This window comes from Meles meles, chromosome 1, assembly GCF_922984935.1.
Source record: "Meles meles chromosome 1, mMelMel3.1 paternal haplotype, whole genome shotgun sequence".
Lineage (NCBI taxonomy): Eukaryota > Metazoa > Chordata > Mammalia > Carnivora > Mustelidae > Meles > Meles meles.
In genome coordinates, this window is record NC_060066.1 from 108175287 (window position 1) to 108190655 (window position 15369).

The following is a 15369-nucleotide window of genomic DNA, read 5'->3' on the forward strand; positions in this document are numbered from 1 at the left end:
TTACTGAGAATTTCTTGTGTTTAAGAGGTTGCTGACCTGTCACAGGTGCAGAGGTGAGGAATAAGCAGTGATTCCAACAGCAGCTCTACTCACAGATGTCATAGCATCCACACTGTCCATCAACTTGTAACATTTTAGGAAGACCTTAAAAGGTGGCAGCTCCACCATCATCACACCCTTCCCTCCCCAAATTGGTCATGTATCTAATTCTCCCTCTAGTAGGTAGACCTATTAAATGAAAAAAAAAAAGTTAAAATTAAAACAGGTCAATAGATTAAAATATACATATCTACCTACATAAGCATAGTCCCTACTCTGACAGGTATTTATAAAGTGAGCATATCAATATCCTTCTTTGATATGATTTAACAGTTGTCCTCCGTTAGTCTTGGTAAGTGACACATATTAAGGATGAATGAAACCTACACCTGTCTTTTGGGACCCCCACAGCATGCACACATACACACACACTCCCCTAATTAAATGGGGCTGGGACTTGAGCATCTATCTATTGACAAACAGGTTCATGAGTAAGTGGGGGAAATAGATAAACCAAACAGTCTGCAGAGGGAGAGGTCAAGCTGGGCTGAGCTGGGCTGGGCCCAGAGTGATTCAGACGCCAATACAGAATGGGTGTCTCCTGGGATGGCCTAGCAGGACAATTAAAACCCCTATAAATAGGATGGGTTTTCAAGTCTCCAGTATCCTCTCTGGCTTCTGAATCTTCTACCCTTTCCTCCTTACGCAGGTAAGGCATGCATGGGAAGGGGGAGTGGAGAGGGGGGTGGGTTATGACAGTTTATACAAGGCTCTTGATATCAACTATAATGTGCTGGGCTGGGGAGGTCTGAGACTGCTTCCTGTGCATGACATGCCTGAGTAGAATCCTGCTTTCTTTTTGGCTCTATCTGAGAATGATGATAGCGGGGTGGCCCACTTCCAAGACTTTAAAATATACATGCCTTTGTTTCAGCATGTCCTGGGAATCCCAAAACTGAGGTCTAGGACTGTTGGTAGATAGTTTAGTCTCCCATAGTGGAGTATTGACCTTTCATGCAAGTAAGGCAAGACCGAAAAGTTTAAAGCTCATTGGGACGGAGGCCCTAAACCACAGGGCCACAGTAACACTAATGTCTCATTGCAGTGAAATGCCCTAAGGAACTTATCATGTCCCATACAATTCATTGCGCCATGCATCCTTATAGGCATCACTGTATGCTTTTGGAAGTCCAATGTGTTTTGTAGTTAGGGCTTCTTGGAGGCTTATAAACCCAGTAACTAGAATTTTTATAGCACAGGAAGAAATATCATTGAGATCCAGATTCCAAAAGACCTTAGTTTTCCAACATGGCCAGTGTGAATCTAGCTGATTATATACACTTCCTCTCATCTGTGCAGTTAATTTGGCTTGTTATTTTTATCAGTAATAGTTTTTATATTAATTGGTTCTACTTTATAAGCATGCCCCAAATGACCATCCAAGCCAGAAGTACATGCTGGAATTTGACATCCCAGAAAGTTTGCTTGGCCCGTGGCAAGCCTCTAGCCTTCTTCCCCCCTTGAGCAAGGGTTGTTTAGGAACTAAGACCTATTCAGTGGGGTCTATTTAGTTGGTGGAAAATTATGTCTTACTATACTGACTTCTGTGGGCCTCCTGACCTTCCTTCCTTTTTGTTCTAATAAAAGAGTTTCAATCAAGCAAGTTCCACCCGAAGTAGGGGATGGGAAATGTAAACCACCTGCCATATGTTCTTTGTTTCTTAGGAAGTTGTCACTTTTCCTAGTCAGAGACACATAGTTTGTGCCCATCTCCCATTGTAGTAAATGATATTTGGAGCCTGAATGTGGGTCAACGGGAATGAGGGGTATGGCTAAGAAGGGGCTCTATCATTTCTTAAACTTCTTTCCCTGACCAAAGGCCAGTGACCAAAAAGGGCCCCTTGCCCTCTGGAAATGCTATCTCCTGGTCTCCATCCTAAACACAGGAAAAATCTTCTTTCTTCTTTTAGGTTTACCAATTTTTGTTAAAATGGCTCAGCTCCTGAATAGCATACTCACTGTGATCAAGGTGTTCCAGAAATATGCCAAAGAGAATGGGAAATGTACCTTGCTTTGCAAGAAGGAGTTGAAGCAGCTGCTCTTGGCTGAGTTTGGAGATATCCTCCGGGTAAGATACATAGACTCTGGCCCCATAAAGTCAAGTGTGAGTGACTCTGACACCTGCATCCCAGGCTTGATGTTTTTCATTTGATCTGGTCATGCTCCACCCACCCTATAGGTAAAGATTTTCAGGAAGCTCCTCAGTATTTCTCTCCCAGCAGACACACATACTCACAGACATGCACACACACACACAAACACACACACACACACACCCCTTCTTATAGCTGAGCATGACAGAAGAGAGCACAACTTCAAACCAGGAATAATTTCTCAGAAGAAATTCTAGACTCGTATCTTGATTTCTGTCCACAAATTTTCTCATTCACTCATTCATTCATTCAATAAAGAGTGATTGAACACCTATTCCATTCCAGCACCATCCCAGCACTGGGAATGCAAACATGAAAAAAACCAGCTTCTCCTTCTTCTAGGATCTCACAGTGCAGTTGGAAAGTAGGTTAAAAAAATAATTACAATATAACATGTGATGGGATGGAATAATCATGCCCACATTGGTCCAGCAAGAGATGCAGTTCTGAGGACCAGCTGATAAAAGACTAGAACCAAGCCCAAGCCATTTCAGATTAATGGTTTCCAACCAAGGAAGGCTCATACAGGAGTGAAGAGGCTGAGGCATAGACACTGGCACACACTGTATCCACAGGAAAACAGCTGATTTTGCTCTTTGTTTTATCTTCTCACAGAGACCAAATGACCCAGACACAGTGGAAACCATCCTGAGCCTCTTGGATAAAGACAGAAATGGACATGTTGATTTTCATGAATATCTCTTGTTGGTGTTCCAATTGGCTCGAGCTTGCTATCATAAACTGGATAGTAAGTCATGTGGAGATAGAATCTCCCAGCAAGAAGTGGAGCAGGAGGGAATACAAGACCATAGGCTTCCTGAAAATACAGGCAGGCAACAGAGGCAGAGGCATGAGGGAGAAAAGCAGGTCTCCCACTGCCCTCAGTCTGAGAGCCAAAACAAGGATGTCCACCAGGATCAGTCAGAGAGACAGGATAGGGATTCCCACTATGGTCAGTCTGAGAGACAGGATAGGGACTCCTGCTGTGGTCAGTCTGAGAGACAGGATAGGAACTCCCACTATGGTCAGACTGAGAGACAGGATAGGGACTCCCACTTTGGTCAGTCTGAGAGACAGGATAGGGACTCCCACTATGCTCAGTCTGAGAGACAGGATAGGGACTCCCACTATGCTCAGTCTGAGAGACAGGATAGGGACTCCTGCTATGGTCAGTCTGAGAGACAGGGTAGGGACTCCTGCAATAGTCAGTCTGAGAGACAGGATATGGACTCCAGCTATGGTCAAATATGGAGACATAAATCTAGCAGTAGCCAGCCTAAAAGACAAGGACATATTTTTGCCTTAAGTCAGTATGACAAACAAGTTCACAATTCTTGTTATGGCCAGAAAAACCAACAGCAATCAGGCTCTTATCATGGACAGTCTCAGAGGCTGGATCAGGAACCAGGCTACAGTCAGAGAGATAGACAAGAATTGTACTTTCAATATGGCCAGACAGACAGACAAGGCCAGCGTTCTCACTATGGTCAGAGAGACAGACAAGGCCAGAGTTCCTACTATGGTCAGTCAGACAGACAAGGCCAGAGTTCCCACTATGGTCAGTCAGACAGACAAGGCCAGAGTTCTCACTATGGCCAGACAGACAGACAAGGCCAGAGTTCTCACTATGGTCAGTCAGACAGACAAGGCCAGAGTTCTCAGGGTAGACAGACAGACAGACAAGGCCAGAGTTCTCACTATGGTCAGTCAGACAGACAAGGCCAGAGTTCCTACTATGGTCAGTCAGACAGACAAGGCCAGAGTTCTCACTATGGCCAGACAGACAGACAAGGCCAGAGTTCTCAGGGTAGACAGACAGACAGACAAGGCCAGAGTTTCCAGTATGGAAACAGAGACAGACAAGCCCCAGGTTCTCAGTGTAGCCAGACAGACAGACAAGGCCAGAGTTTCCATTATGGCCAGGCAGACAGACAAGGCCAAAGTTCTCACTATGACCAGACAGACAGACAAGGCCAGAGTTCTCAGGGTAGACAGACAGACAGACAAGGCCAGAGTTTCCAGTATGGCCAGAGAGACAGACAAGCCCTAGGTTCTCAGTGTAGCCAGACAGACAGACCAGGCCAGAGTTTCCACTATGGCCAGGCAGACAGACAAGGCCAGAGTTCTCACTATGACCATACAGACGGACAAGGCCAGAATTCTCACTATGGCCAGACAGACAGACAAGACCAGAGTTCCCACTATGGTCAGACAGACAGACAAGGCCAGAATTCTCCCTATGGTCAGACAGAGAGACAATTCCTAGGTTCTCAGTGCAGTCAGACAGATAGACAAGGTCAGAGTTCCCACTATGGTCAAACAGACAGACAAGGCCAGAGTTACCATTATGGCCAGATAGAGAGACAAGACCTCAGCTCTCACTATGGTCTGGTGGACAGACAAGACCAAGGTTATCATTATAGCCAGCCAGATAGACAAGGCCTGAGCTCTCATTATGGCTGGACAGACAGACAAGGCCAGGGTTATCATTATGGTCAGACAGACAGACAGAGCCTGAGCTCTCACTATGGTCAGTCAGAGATTGGGGTAACAGGGCAAAATAGTTACATCCAAGGCAGTGAGGGAACAAGCAGAGAATCTTATGTTGAGCAATCAAGAAGGTCAGGGAGACTAAGTCAAAAGACTCAAGGACAGGAAGTAATTCAAAATCAAGGGCAGAGATTCCAGTCTAGGGAAGGCCAACAGAACAGCCATCGGGCATGGGAGCCTGAGGAGGATAGCCAACACCACCAACACAAACTCATAGCAGAAATCCAGCAAGAAAGATCACGCAATTACAAAGGGGGTGACTGGCAATCAGTTAGTGGCGAGCAGGACCACAGACAGTCCCAGGCCAGGCAAAGTCATGGAGAGGGGCAGAGCCACCAGGCAGTGGAAGAGCAGGGCCACCAAACCTGGGGCAGACATGGTTGTGAGAGTCAGGAAATTCCATGGGAGACGCAAGGCAGGCAAACCCATGAAGAAAAACAAAACCATCAGAGACAGGACAGGCAAACCCATGAAAGTGAGCAGACCCATCAGAGACAGGACAGGCAAACCCATCATGATGAGCAGACCCATCAGAGATGGGACAGGCAAACCTGTGAAGATGAGCAGACCCATCAGCGACAAGACAGGCAAACCTATGAAGATGAGCAGACCCGTCAACGACGAGACAGGCAAACCCATGAAGAGAGTCAAAACTGTCAGCAACAATGGGATAGGCAAACCCTTGAAGAGGAAGAAAGATATCCAGGATCCCAGGATCAACAATCTTATGAGAACCAGCAAGGCTGTGCTAATAGAGAAAAATTCCACATGAATGAGAATAGCCAGAGGCAAGATTCCCAGGGAAGACACAGTAACCTGACCTTCCATCCCACCCAGAGTGGTGGGAGGCCCCCAAGGAGAGAACAAGGTAGAAGTCACCCTACCAAAGCAGCTCCTACTCCCAACCCCCTCTATGACTATGTACAAGAGCAGAAAAGGAACCAACACTAGGCTGTGCACACACCAGAGCTAAAGCAACTTGAAACCAAGGAAGAAATTCAAGTTTATCCTTACTTCTGTTTAAGAGATTGAAAATGTTTGTCTTCCTTCTCTCTTCTATCTACTTGCAAGGATGCTTTTGAAAACTAGTATTCACTTTTAGGGCATTTCTATTCTAGGTTGTTCTAGTTGGGTTAAATCTGAGTGGTAAGTTGGGTGAGACAATCAGATCCCAATTTTGATTACTTTGGGGATTTTAATCATTTCCTGGTTTTCCATCTGTGTAGGTGGGACATGGTTGGATCACTGAAAGGTAGAAACTTCTCCCAATAATTCAGAAACAGGAAAGGTATTCTGAAGATGCATATTACAGCCTGAGGACAGGACAGCTGAGTTTTGGTAGCCTTGGGCTCCTATGGAAAAAACACCAGGAATTGCAAACCTCATAGCCTACACTAAAATGGAACATGATGAGAGGCTTCTAGGAAAGTCCTCTCTGAAGTCCACAATACCTTCCATGCCCAGGATCCCACCCTTCACCAGACGGACTATTCCCTGAGCTGCTATCACTATAGCTGACTGGACAGGTTCCAGCTTCATATGTGTCCAGTTTCTGTTCATATAAAAAACAGAGAAAGAATATGTCATCTGCTTGCAGATTCCAACAAGCCAAAACTGTCCATCCATAGCTCCTGAAAACCCCTCAAAGAAAATCTATGGAATTGTATTAAAATACCCAATAAAGGATTGGTGAGCAATGATCTCAATGACTCTTTTCCTTTTTCATGGTGGGCACATGCTATCCTATCTTCACCTGGGTGAAATTTTACAAAAAAATAACGCCTCATTTCTTGACTTCTAAGATGCTTCTGTTCTTTGAGTTCCTGAGCACTGGAGAAGGAGAAGAAGAAAGAGGAGAAGAAGGGGAAGAATGGAAGAGAAAGGAGAAGGAAGAGGAAGAAGAGGAATTAATATGAAACAAATAACAGAAGGTCAAAAGGAATTTATCTAAATATTTTCAGCTCCTTCCTCCACAGAGGAGTCAGCATTGACCTTTGCCCTCATTCACCTCCACATTCCATGGTCATTAAGTCTTGCCAACTTTACATCCTTCATACCTCTTGGATCTCTTCCCACTTCTCCATTTCTACTGCCTTGAATTTCCCTCCTCTTCAGTGACTACCAGTGACTTTAAGATGAAGTTCACACTCCTTAGCATGACACCTAGGCCCTTCACCATCTGACCGAGATGACCCACCCAGCTTAGTCCCATGAAAGACCCCTCCCAGGAGCACCAAATGCTCTAGCCATGCCAAGGGCTTAGCCTTTTTTAAGTTTATCATGGTCTTTCATTAACTCATATCTTTGAATATACCATTCCATAGTCTAGAGTACTTCCCCTTGCTTCTGCCAGGTAAAAAACCTGGGCATCCTTTGTGTCTGTGTCCCAACTAAAACATCACATCTTATGGGCAGCCTTCCTGGACACTCCAAGCACTCCTTCCTTTATATTCCCACTCATTTCTCTTATAACATTTGTCACACACACTATTGTGATTATCACCCTTACCAAGCTGGGAATAAGACTGTGTCTTACTCAACTATGTACTCCTCAGCATTTATTGTAGCCCCCAGTGTCCAGGGGCACTCATGATTATTTGCTGAATAAGTGGGCAGATGGAGAAAATTAGTCCGGCTTCAGGAAAAATTCAGCTAAACAAATACATAGTAATATTTACATAATAACAGACAAAAGAGGCTAAACTTGACCCTTCTTCAGTCAAGGATGAAGTTGAATGAAACAACAATTTTTTTTGATATTTTAAGCAATAGAACATTTAATGCCGAGAATTATAACAGTTGAACTACTAGAAATCAGGAAGTGAAGCCTGGAACTATTGAGGTCAAGACATCCATAGAACCGTAACCCAGCAATCAGAAAGCTGGAATCCAGAAGCTGCTGGCATTGCTCCCAAATCTGCCTGTCAACAACCATATTCCATAACCTGTTTACCAAAAGAAATAGCAAAAATCACAGTATATTCCAAATATTTTGTAAACACATCTAATTGGAAAAACATAATTCATATCCAGAACCCTAGCTACAAAGGAGTCTAGGAAATATAGAAAGAGATAAGAATGGATGTTAAGGGCCATTGGATTCACCATAGGAAGGATATATAGAGTCATAACAGCCCTCCTTTCCTCAAGATTACAATCTAGTAAGAAATATGTATACAGCACATAACCATTAAATAAAGCAAGATGTCATAAGTACAAGAAAATTGCTGTCATTATAGCAATAGCCACAATAGCCCAACTATGGAAAGAGTCAAGTTGACCATTGACAGATGAATGGATAAAGAAGATGCAGTATACATATACAATGGAATACTATTCAGCCATCAAAAAAATGAAATCTTGCCATTTGCAACAATATGGATAGAACTGGAGGGTATTATGCTAAGTGAAATAAGTCAATCAGAGAAAGAGAATTATCCTGTGATTTCACTCATATGTAGAATTTAAGAAACAAATCAGAGGAGCATAGGGGAAGGGAGAAAAAAATAAAGCAAGATGAAATCAGAGAGGGAAATAAACCATAAGAGATTCTTAATCATAGTAAACAAACAGGGTTGCTGGAAGGGAGGGGAGTTGAGGGATGGGGTAACTGGGTGATGGACATTAAGGAGGGCATGGAACGTAATAAGCACTGGGTGTTACATAAGACTGATGAATCAATGAACTCTACCTCTTAAACTAATAATATACTATATGTTAACTAAATGAGCTTAAGTTTTTTTAAAAAGAGGGAAAAAAGAAATTTTTTTTAAAAAAAGAAAATCACTGTCAAAACACCAAGAAGGGAGTAAGTAACTGTGTGGAAGGACTGAGATAAGCTTGCACAGAGGAAAGCATCAAAGCTAGGGTCATGATCCTGGCTGGGGGAGTGGGCATGAGAAGGGTCATGGCTTGTCCTGGGCCTTAAGCTCGATGGGGATGCCTCATAGGTTGGCTGCTGTTTAAATGGCATGATTGTTCCAGAGTAAGGTGGGTCTTCTTCACAAATGTTCTCTGTAACTTAGACACTCCCCAGAGAGCTAAACTAGACGGTGGAAAATAAACCCAAAGCTGAGAGATCTCAAAATCTGTAAGCTGCTAAGAGTTCTTGGGGGCTTTCAATGGGACAGCTGGGCAGTGAAGCGTGGGAGGGATTTAGGCATTCTAGGCAGGGGAGACAGCATGAGTGCTGCATGGTAAGGGAAGTTCCAAGGGAATACTAAAGAATCACTAAGAATACTAAAGAATACTAAGATCACGGAGGACTTCAAAACCCACCATGAAGAGTTTGGAATATTTTCTCTTAATAGTAGGATCCACAAAAGTTTTCTGAGAAGAAAATGAGAGGAAAGAGGAAACCAGCAGGAGAGATGTTTGGGATAAAGAGAAATGCTACTGTAAGGGTAACTCCCCATCACAGGTACAACATAAGCACAGACTGGGGGGCCATCCAGGCTCTAAGGCCAAAAGACCAGAAAGGGGTCTACCCTAAAAGAGTGTGAAAGCACGGAGAAAAGACGTCCTACTGCACTGCACTGCTCCTCAGGGGGCAAAAAAGCAGCCCTCTGTATCTAAACCAGAGAGCAACCAACCAAATGTCCTCAACTGGAATAACCAAACAGCAGATAACCCCTTTAAGCACTGTCTCTACTCTCAAACTCTGAGACAATCATGCACACCATGAAGTTAATTCACAATAGGTCGTCCAAATCGACCCACACCAGAAAGATACCATTCCCTTTGTAAAAGATATCTTCCCCCATGGGACTAACTCCTCAGCCACCTTCTCTTTTGAGAAGGTTATCTTGTCCAGTCCTATAGCTCCAAATATCACAACTATTTCTAAGACTCAAAGTCTTCATCTCCAGCTCTACCACTTTCCTAAATCCCAAACTCCTATATTCAATCATCTCCTGGCATTTCCACTGAGACATCAAATAGCGTCTCTGTCTTAGCATTCCCAAACAGGAGCCTTGACTTAACTTGTTTTTCCCTCAATTTTCCCCAGTTCAGTAAGTTGGTAGGACCATCCACATTTCTCAAGGGAAAGCACAGGAGAGACATTCTTTATTGTAATCATTCCCTCCCCCAAATCAAATTCATCAGCAGTCCCTTTGTTTTTATCTCAAAATACAATGTAGCCCTGATCCCACCATTCTTGTCATCTCCCATATCATCAACCCTCTCTCCACTGTCTTTCTCCTAGAACCCAGCAACAGCTTCCTGATGGAACTCCTTAATCCTCTGTGAATTGGAAGCCACATCGGATCACTCCCCTGGGTAAAAGGCTCAGTGGTTTCTCACCACACAAAATAAAACCCAGCATTCTCCCAGAACCTTCCTAGTATGGGGCCCAGCCACACCCCCTCATGCACCATTCCCCTCTGCATTCACTGTTTTCCAACCATGCTGGCCTTCCTCTGGTGATTCCAGCAGGACAAGCTGGTTCCCACCTCAAAGCCTCTGAACCAGATATTGCTTTGGCTTGGAAGAGTCCTCTCCCCAGCTTTGTGTGACTGGCTCCTTATTTCATTCAAGTCTCAGCTAAAGCCTCACCTCCCAGGAGAAGCTTTCTTGACATTTAGTCTACAAAAGTAGTCCCCAGTCACTCCCAATCACATCCTTTTCTTTCTCTTGTTATTCCCAACATTTTTCATATGGTTATCTTGGTTTTATGTACCTGTTTGTTGTTTTTTTGTTTCTTTGTTTGTTTGTTTTTCTCTTTTTTTTTAATATTCCTTTATTTATTTACAGCATAACAGTGTTCATTGTTTTGGCATCACACCCAGTGCTCCATGCAGTACTTGCCCTCCCTATTACACACCACCTGGTTCCTCAACCTCCCACCCCCCCTCCCCCGCCCCTTCAAAACCCTCTGGTTGTTTTTCAGAGTCCATAGTCTCTCATGGTTCATCTCCCCTTCCAGTTTCCCTCAACTCCCTCTCCTCTCCATCTCCCCATGTCCTCCATGTTATTTGTTATGCTCCACAAATAAGTGAGACCATATGATACTTGACTCTCTCTGCTTGACTTATTTCGATCAGCATAATTTCTTCCAGTCCTGTCCATGTTGCTACAAAAGTTGGGTATTCATCCTTTCTGATGGAGGCATAATACTCCATCGTGTATATGGACCACATCTTCCTTATCCATTCATCCGTTGAAGGGCATCTTGGTTCTTTCCACAGTTTGGCGACCGTGGCCATTGCTGCTATAAACATTGGAGTACAGATGGCCCTTCTTTTCACTACATCTGTATCTTTGGGGTAAATACCCAGCAGTGCAATTGCAGGGTCATAGGGAAGCTCTATTCTTAATTTCTTCAGGAGTCTCCACACTGTTCTCCAAAGTGGCTGCACTAACTTGCAATCCCACCAACAGTGTAAGAGGGTTCCCCTTTCTCCACATCCTCTCCAACACACGTTGTTTCCTGTCTTGCTAATTTTGGCCATTCTAACTGGTGTCAGGTGGTATCTCAATGTTGTTTTAATTTGAATCTCCCTGATGGCTAGTGATGATGAACATTTTTTCATGTGTCTGATAGCCATTTGTATGTCTTCGTTGGAGAAGTGTCTGTTCATATCTTCTGCCCATTTTTCGATATGATTATCTGTTTTGTGTATGTTGAGTTTGAGAAGTTCTTTATAGATCCTGGATATCAACCTTTTGTCTGTACTGTCATTTGCAAATATCTTCTCCCATTCCGTGGGTTGCCTTTTTGTTTTGTTGACTGTTTCCTTTGCTGTGCAGAAACTTTTGATCTTGATGAAGTCCCAAAAGTTCATTTTTGCTTTTGTTTCCTTGGCCTTTGGAGACATATCTTGAAAGAAGTTGCTGTGGCTGATATCGAAGAGGTTACTGCCTATGTTCTCCTCTAGGATTCTGATAGATTCCTGTCTCACATTGAGGTCTTTTATCCATTTCGAGTTTACCTTTGTGTATGGTGTAAGAGAATGGTCAAGTTTCATTCTTCTACATATCGCTGTGCAGTTTTCCCAGCACCATTTATTGAAGAGACTGTCTTTTTTCCATTGAATATTTTTTCCTGTTTTGTTGAAGATTATTTGACCATAGAGTTGAGGGTCCATATCTGGGCTCTCCACTCTGTTCCACTGGTCTATGTGTCTGTTTTTATGCCAGTACCACGCTGTCTTGGTGATCACAGCTTTGTAGTAAAGCTTGAAATCGGGTAACGTGATGCCGCCAGTTTTGTTTTTGTTTTTCAACATTTCCTTAGCAATTCGGGGTCTCTTCTGATTCCATACAAATTTTAGGATTATTTGCTCCAGCTCTTTGAAAAATATCGGTGGAATTTTGATCGGAATGGCATTAAAAGTATAGATTGCTCTAGGCAGTATAGACATTTTAACAATGTTTATTCTTCCAATCCAAGAGCATGGAACAGTCTTCCATCTTTTTGTGTCTTCTTCAATTTCTTTCATGAGTGTTCTGTAGTACCTCGAGTATAGGTCCTTTACTTCTTTGGTTAGGTTTATGCCCAGGTATCTTAGGGTTCTTGGTGCTATAGTAAATGGAATTGATTCTCTAATTTCCCTTTTTGTATTTTCATTGTTAGTGTATAAGAAAGCCACTGATTTCTGTACATTGACTTTGTATCCTGCCACGTTACTGAATTGCTGTATGAGTTCTAGTAGTTTGGGGGTGGAGTCTTTGGGGTTTTCCATGTAAAGAATCATGTCATCTGCGAAGAGAGAGAGTTTGACTTCTTCCTTGCCAATTTGGATACCTTTGATTTCTCTCTGTTGTCTGATTGCCGTTGCTAGAACTTCTAATACTATGTTGAACAAGAGTGGTGAGAGTGGGCATCCTTGTCATGTTCCTGATCTCAATGGGAAGGCTGCAAGCTTTTTCCCTTTGAGGATGATATTTGCTGTGGGTCTTTCATAGATAGATTTTATGAAGTTCAGGAATGTTCCCTCTATCCCTATACTTTGAAGCATTTTCATCAGGAACGGATGCTGGATTTTGTCAAATGCTTTTTCTGCATCAATTGAGAGGACCATGTGGTTCTTCTCTCTTCTCTTATTGATTTGTTCTATCACATTGACTGATTTGCGAATGTTGAACCAACCTTGCAACCCAGGGATGAATCCCACCTGGTCATGGTGGATAATCTTTTGAATGTGCTGCTGGATCCTGTTTGCTAGGATCTTGTTGAGAATCTTTGCATCCATATTCATCAGTGATATTGGTCTGAAATTCTCCTTTTTGGTAGGGTCTTTGCCTGGTTTGGGGATCAGGGTAATGCTGGCTTCATAAAAAGAGTCTGGAAGTTTGCCTTCTGCTTCAATTTTTTGGAACAGCTTCAGAAGAATTGGTGTTATTTCTTCTTTGAAAGTTTGGTAGAATTCCCCAGGGAATCCGTCAGGTCCTGGGCTCTTGTTTTTTGGGAGGTTTTTGATCACTGCTTCAATCTCATTACTAGATATCGGTCTATTCAGGTTGTCAATTTCTTCCTGGTTCAATTTTGGGAGTTTGTAGTTCTCCAGGAATGCATCCATTTCATCTAGGTTGCTTAGCTTATTGGCATATAACTGTTTTTAATAATTTCTGATGATTGTTTCTATTTCCTTGGTGTTAGTTGTGATCTCTCCCTTTTCATTCATAATTTTATTAATTTGGGCTTTCTCTCTTTTCTTTTGTATTAGTGTGGCCAATGGTTTATCGATCTTATTGATTCTCTCAAAAAACCAGCTTCTAGTTTCATTGATACGTTCTACTGTATCTCTCGTTTCTACCTCATTGATCTCTGCTCTAATCTTGATTATTTCCCTTCTTGCATGTGGAGTTGGTGTGATTTGTTGTTGATTCTCCAGTTCGTTAAGGTGTAGAGACAGCTGGTGTATTCTGGATTTTTCAATGTTTTTGAGGGAGGCTTGGATGGCTATGTATTTCCCCCTTAGAACCGCCTTTGCTGTATCCCATAGGTTTTGGACCGAAGTGTCTTCATTCCCATTGGTTTCCATGAATTGTTTAAGTTCATCTTTGATCTCCTGGTTGATCCAAGCATTCTTAAGCAAGGTGGTCTTTAGCTCCCATGTGTTTGAGTTCCTTCTGAACTTTTCCTTGTGATTGAGTTCCAGTTTCAAAGCATTGTGATCTGAGAATATGCAGGGAATAATGTCAGTCTTTTGGTATCGGTTGAGTCCTGCTTTGTGACCCAGTATATGGTCTATTCTGGAGAAGGTTCCATGTGCACTTGAGAAGAATGAGTATTCTGTGGTTTTAGGGTGGAATGTTCTGTATATGTCTTTGAGGTCCATCTGGTCCAATGTTTCATTCAATGCTCTTATTTCTTTATTAATTTTCTGCTTCGATGATCTGTCTATTTCTGAGAGAGGCATATTAAGATCTCCTACTATTATTGTATTCATATCAATATGTCTCTTTATCTTGATTAATAGTTTTCTTATGTAATTGGGTGCTCCCATATTGGGGGCATAGATATTCACAATTGTTAGATCATCTTGGCGGATAGCCCCTTTAAGAATTATGTAGTGTCCTTCTGTATCTCTGACTACAGTCTTTAGTTTAAAATCTAATTTATCTGATATGAGAATCGCTACCCCAGCCTTCTTTTGAGGCCCATTGGCATGAAAGATGCTTCTCCATCCCTTCACTTTCAGTCTGGGTGTATCCTTAGGTTCAAAATGGGTCTCTTGTAGACAACATATGGATGGGTCCTGTCATTTTATCCAATCTGCAACCCTGTGTCATTTTATGGGCGCATTTAGGCCATTCACATTGAGAGTGATTATTGAGAGATAGGTTTTTACTGACATCGTGTTGCCTTTGAAGCCTTTCTGTCTATAGATTGTTTCTATATTTCTGTTCAATGATATTCTTAGGATTTTTTCTCTTTTATAGGACCCCCCTTAATATTTCCTGCAGTGTCAGTTTGGTAGTTGCATAGTCTTTTAAGCCTTGCCGGTCTTGGAAACTCTTTATCTCTCCATCCATTTTAAATGTCAGTCTTGCTGGATAGAGTATTCTTGGTTGCATGTTCTTCTCATTTAGTACTCTGAATATATTTTGCCAGCCCTTCCTGGCTTTCCAGGTCTCTGTGGAAAGGTCTGACATTATTCTAATGGGCTTTCCTCTGTATGTAAGAAGCTCCTTTGTCCTAGCTGCTTTTAAGAGGGTCTCTCTTGAAACATAATTCCTCATTCTAACTATAAGTTGTCATGAGTACTTTCGAGAATTTAAAATCTTGGGAGGAAATCTCTCTGCCTCTAGTACATGAATGTTGTTTCCATTCGTGAGATTGGGAAAATTTTCATAGACAACTTCTTCCACTATATCTTCTAGACTTCTTTCTTTTTCCTCCCCTTCAGGGATTCCAATAATTCTGACGTTGGAACGTTTCAGGGCATGGTTTATTTCCCTGATTCTGTTTTTGTGGCTTCTGAGCTGTTTGTTCCAGGCTTCCTCCTGATCCTTTCTCTCTATCTGTTTGTCCTCCAGATCACTAATTCTATCTTCTGTCTCAGTTACCCTAGCTTTTAGAGAATTTAGATTGGATTGGAACTCATTGAGAGCATTTTGA

The 15369-nt window shown here is 42.6% G+C and overlaps 1 protein-coding gene across 1 annotated transcript; it reads left to right on the plus strand.

The window, feature by feature from the left end:
- Positions 1 to 2029: 2029 nt before the first annotated feature.
- On the plus strand, positions 2030 to 5753 carry RPTN (repetin). The gene is made up of 5 exons (XM_046016993.1): positions 2030 to 2167; positions 2868 to 3119; positions 3258 to 4224; positions 4333 to 4476; positions 4549 to 5753. Exons 1-5 carry the CDS (start codon positions 2030 to 2032, stop codon positions 5751 to 5753), a joined length of 2706 nt encoding a protein of 901 aa, XP_045872949.1.
- Positions 5754 to 15369: the final 9616 nt, after the last annotated feature.

What these genes read in the sequence shown, in the direction of transcription:
- RPTN (XM_046016993.1), top strand. Translation starts at nt 2,030, where the DNA reads ATGGCTCAGCTCCTGAATAGCATACTCACTGTGATCAAGGTGTTCCAG. An exon ending in TGACCAGACAGACAGACAAG is followed by an intron (nt 4,225 to 4,332) that starts GCCAGAGTTCTC and finishes CAGACAGACCAG; the next exon opens with GCCAGAGTTTCCACTATGGC. An exon ending in TGGTCAGACAGACAGACAAG is followed by an intron (nt 4,477 to 4,548) that starts GCCAGAATTCTC and finishes CAGATAGACAAG; the next exon opens with GTCAGAGTTCCCACTATGGT.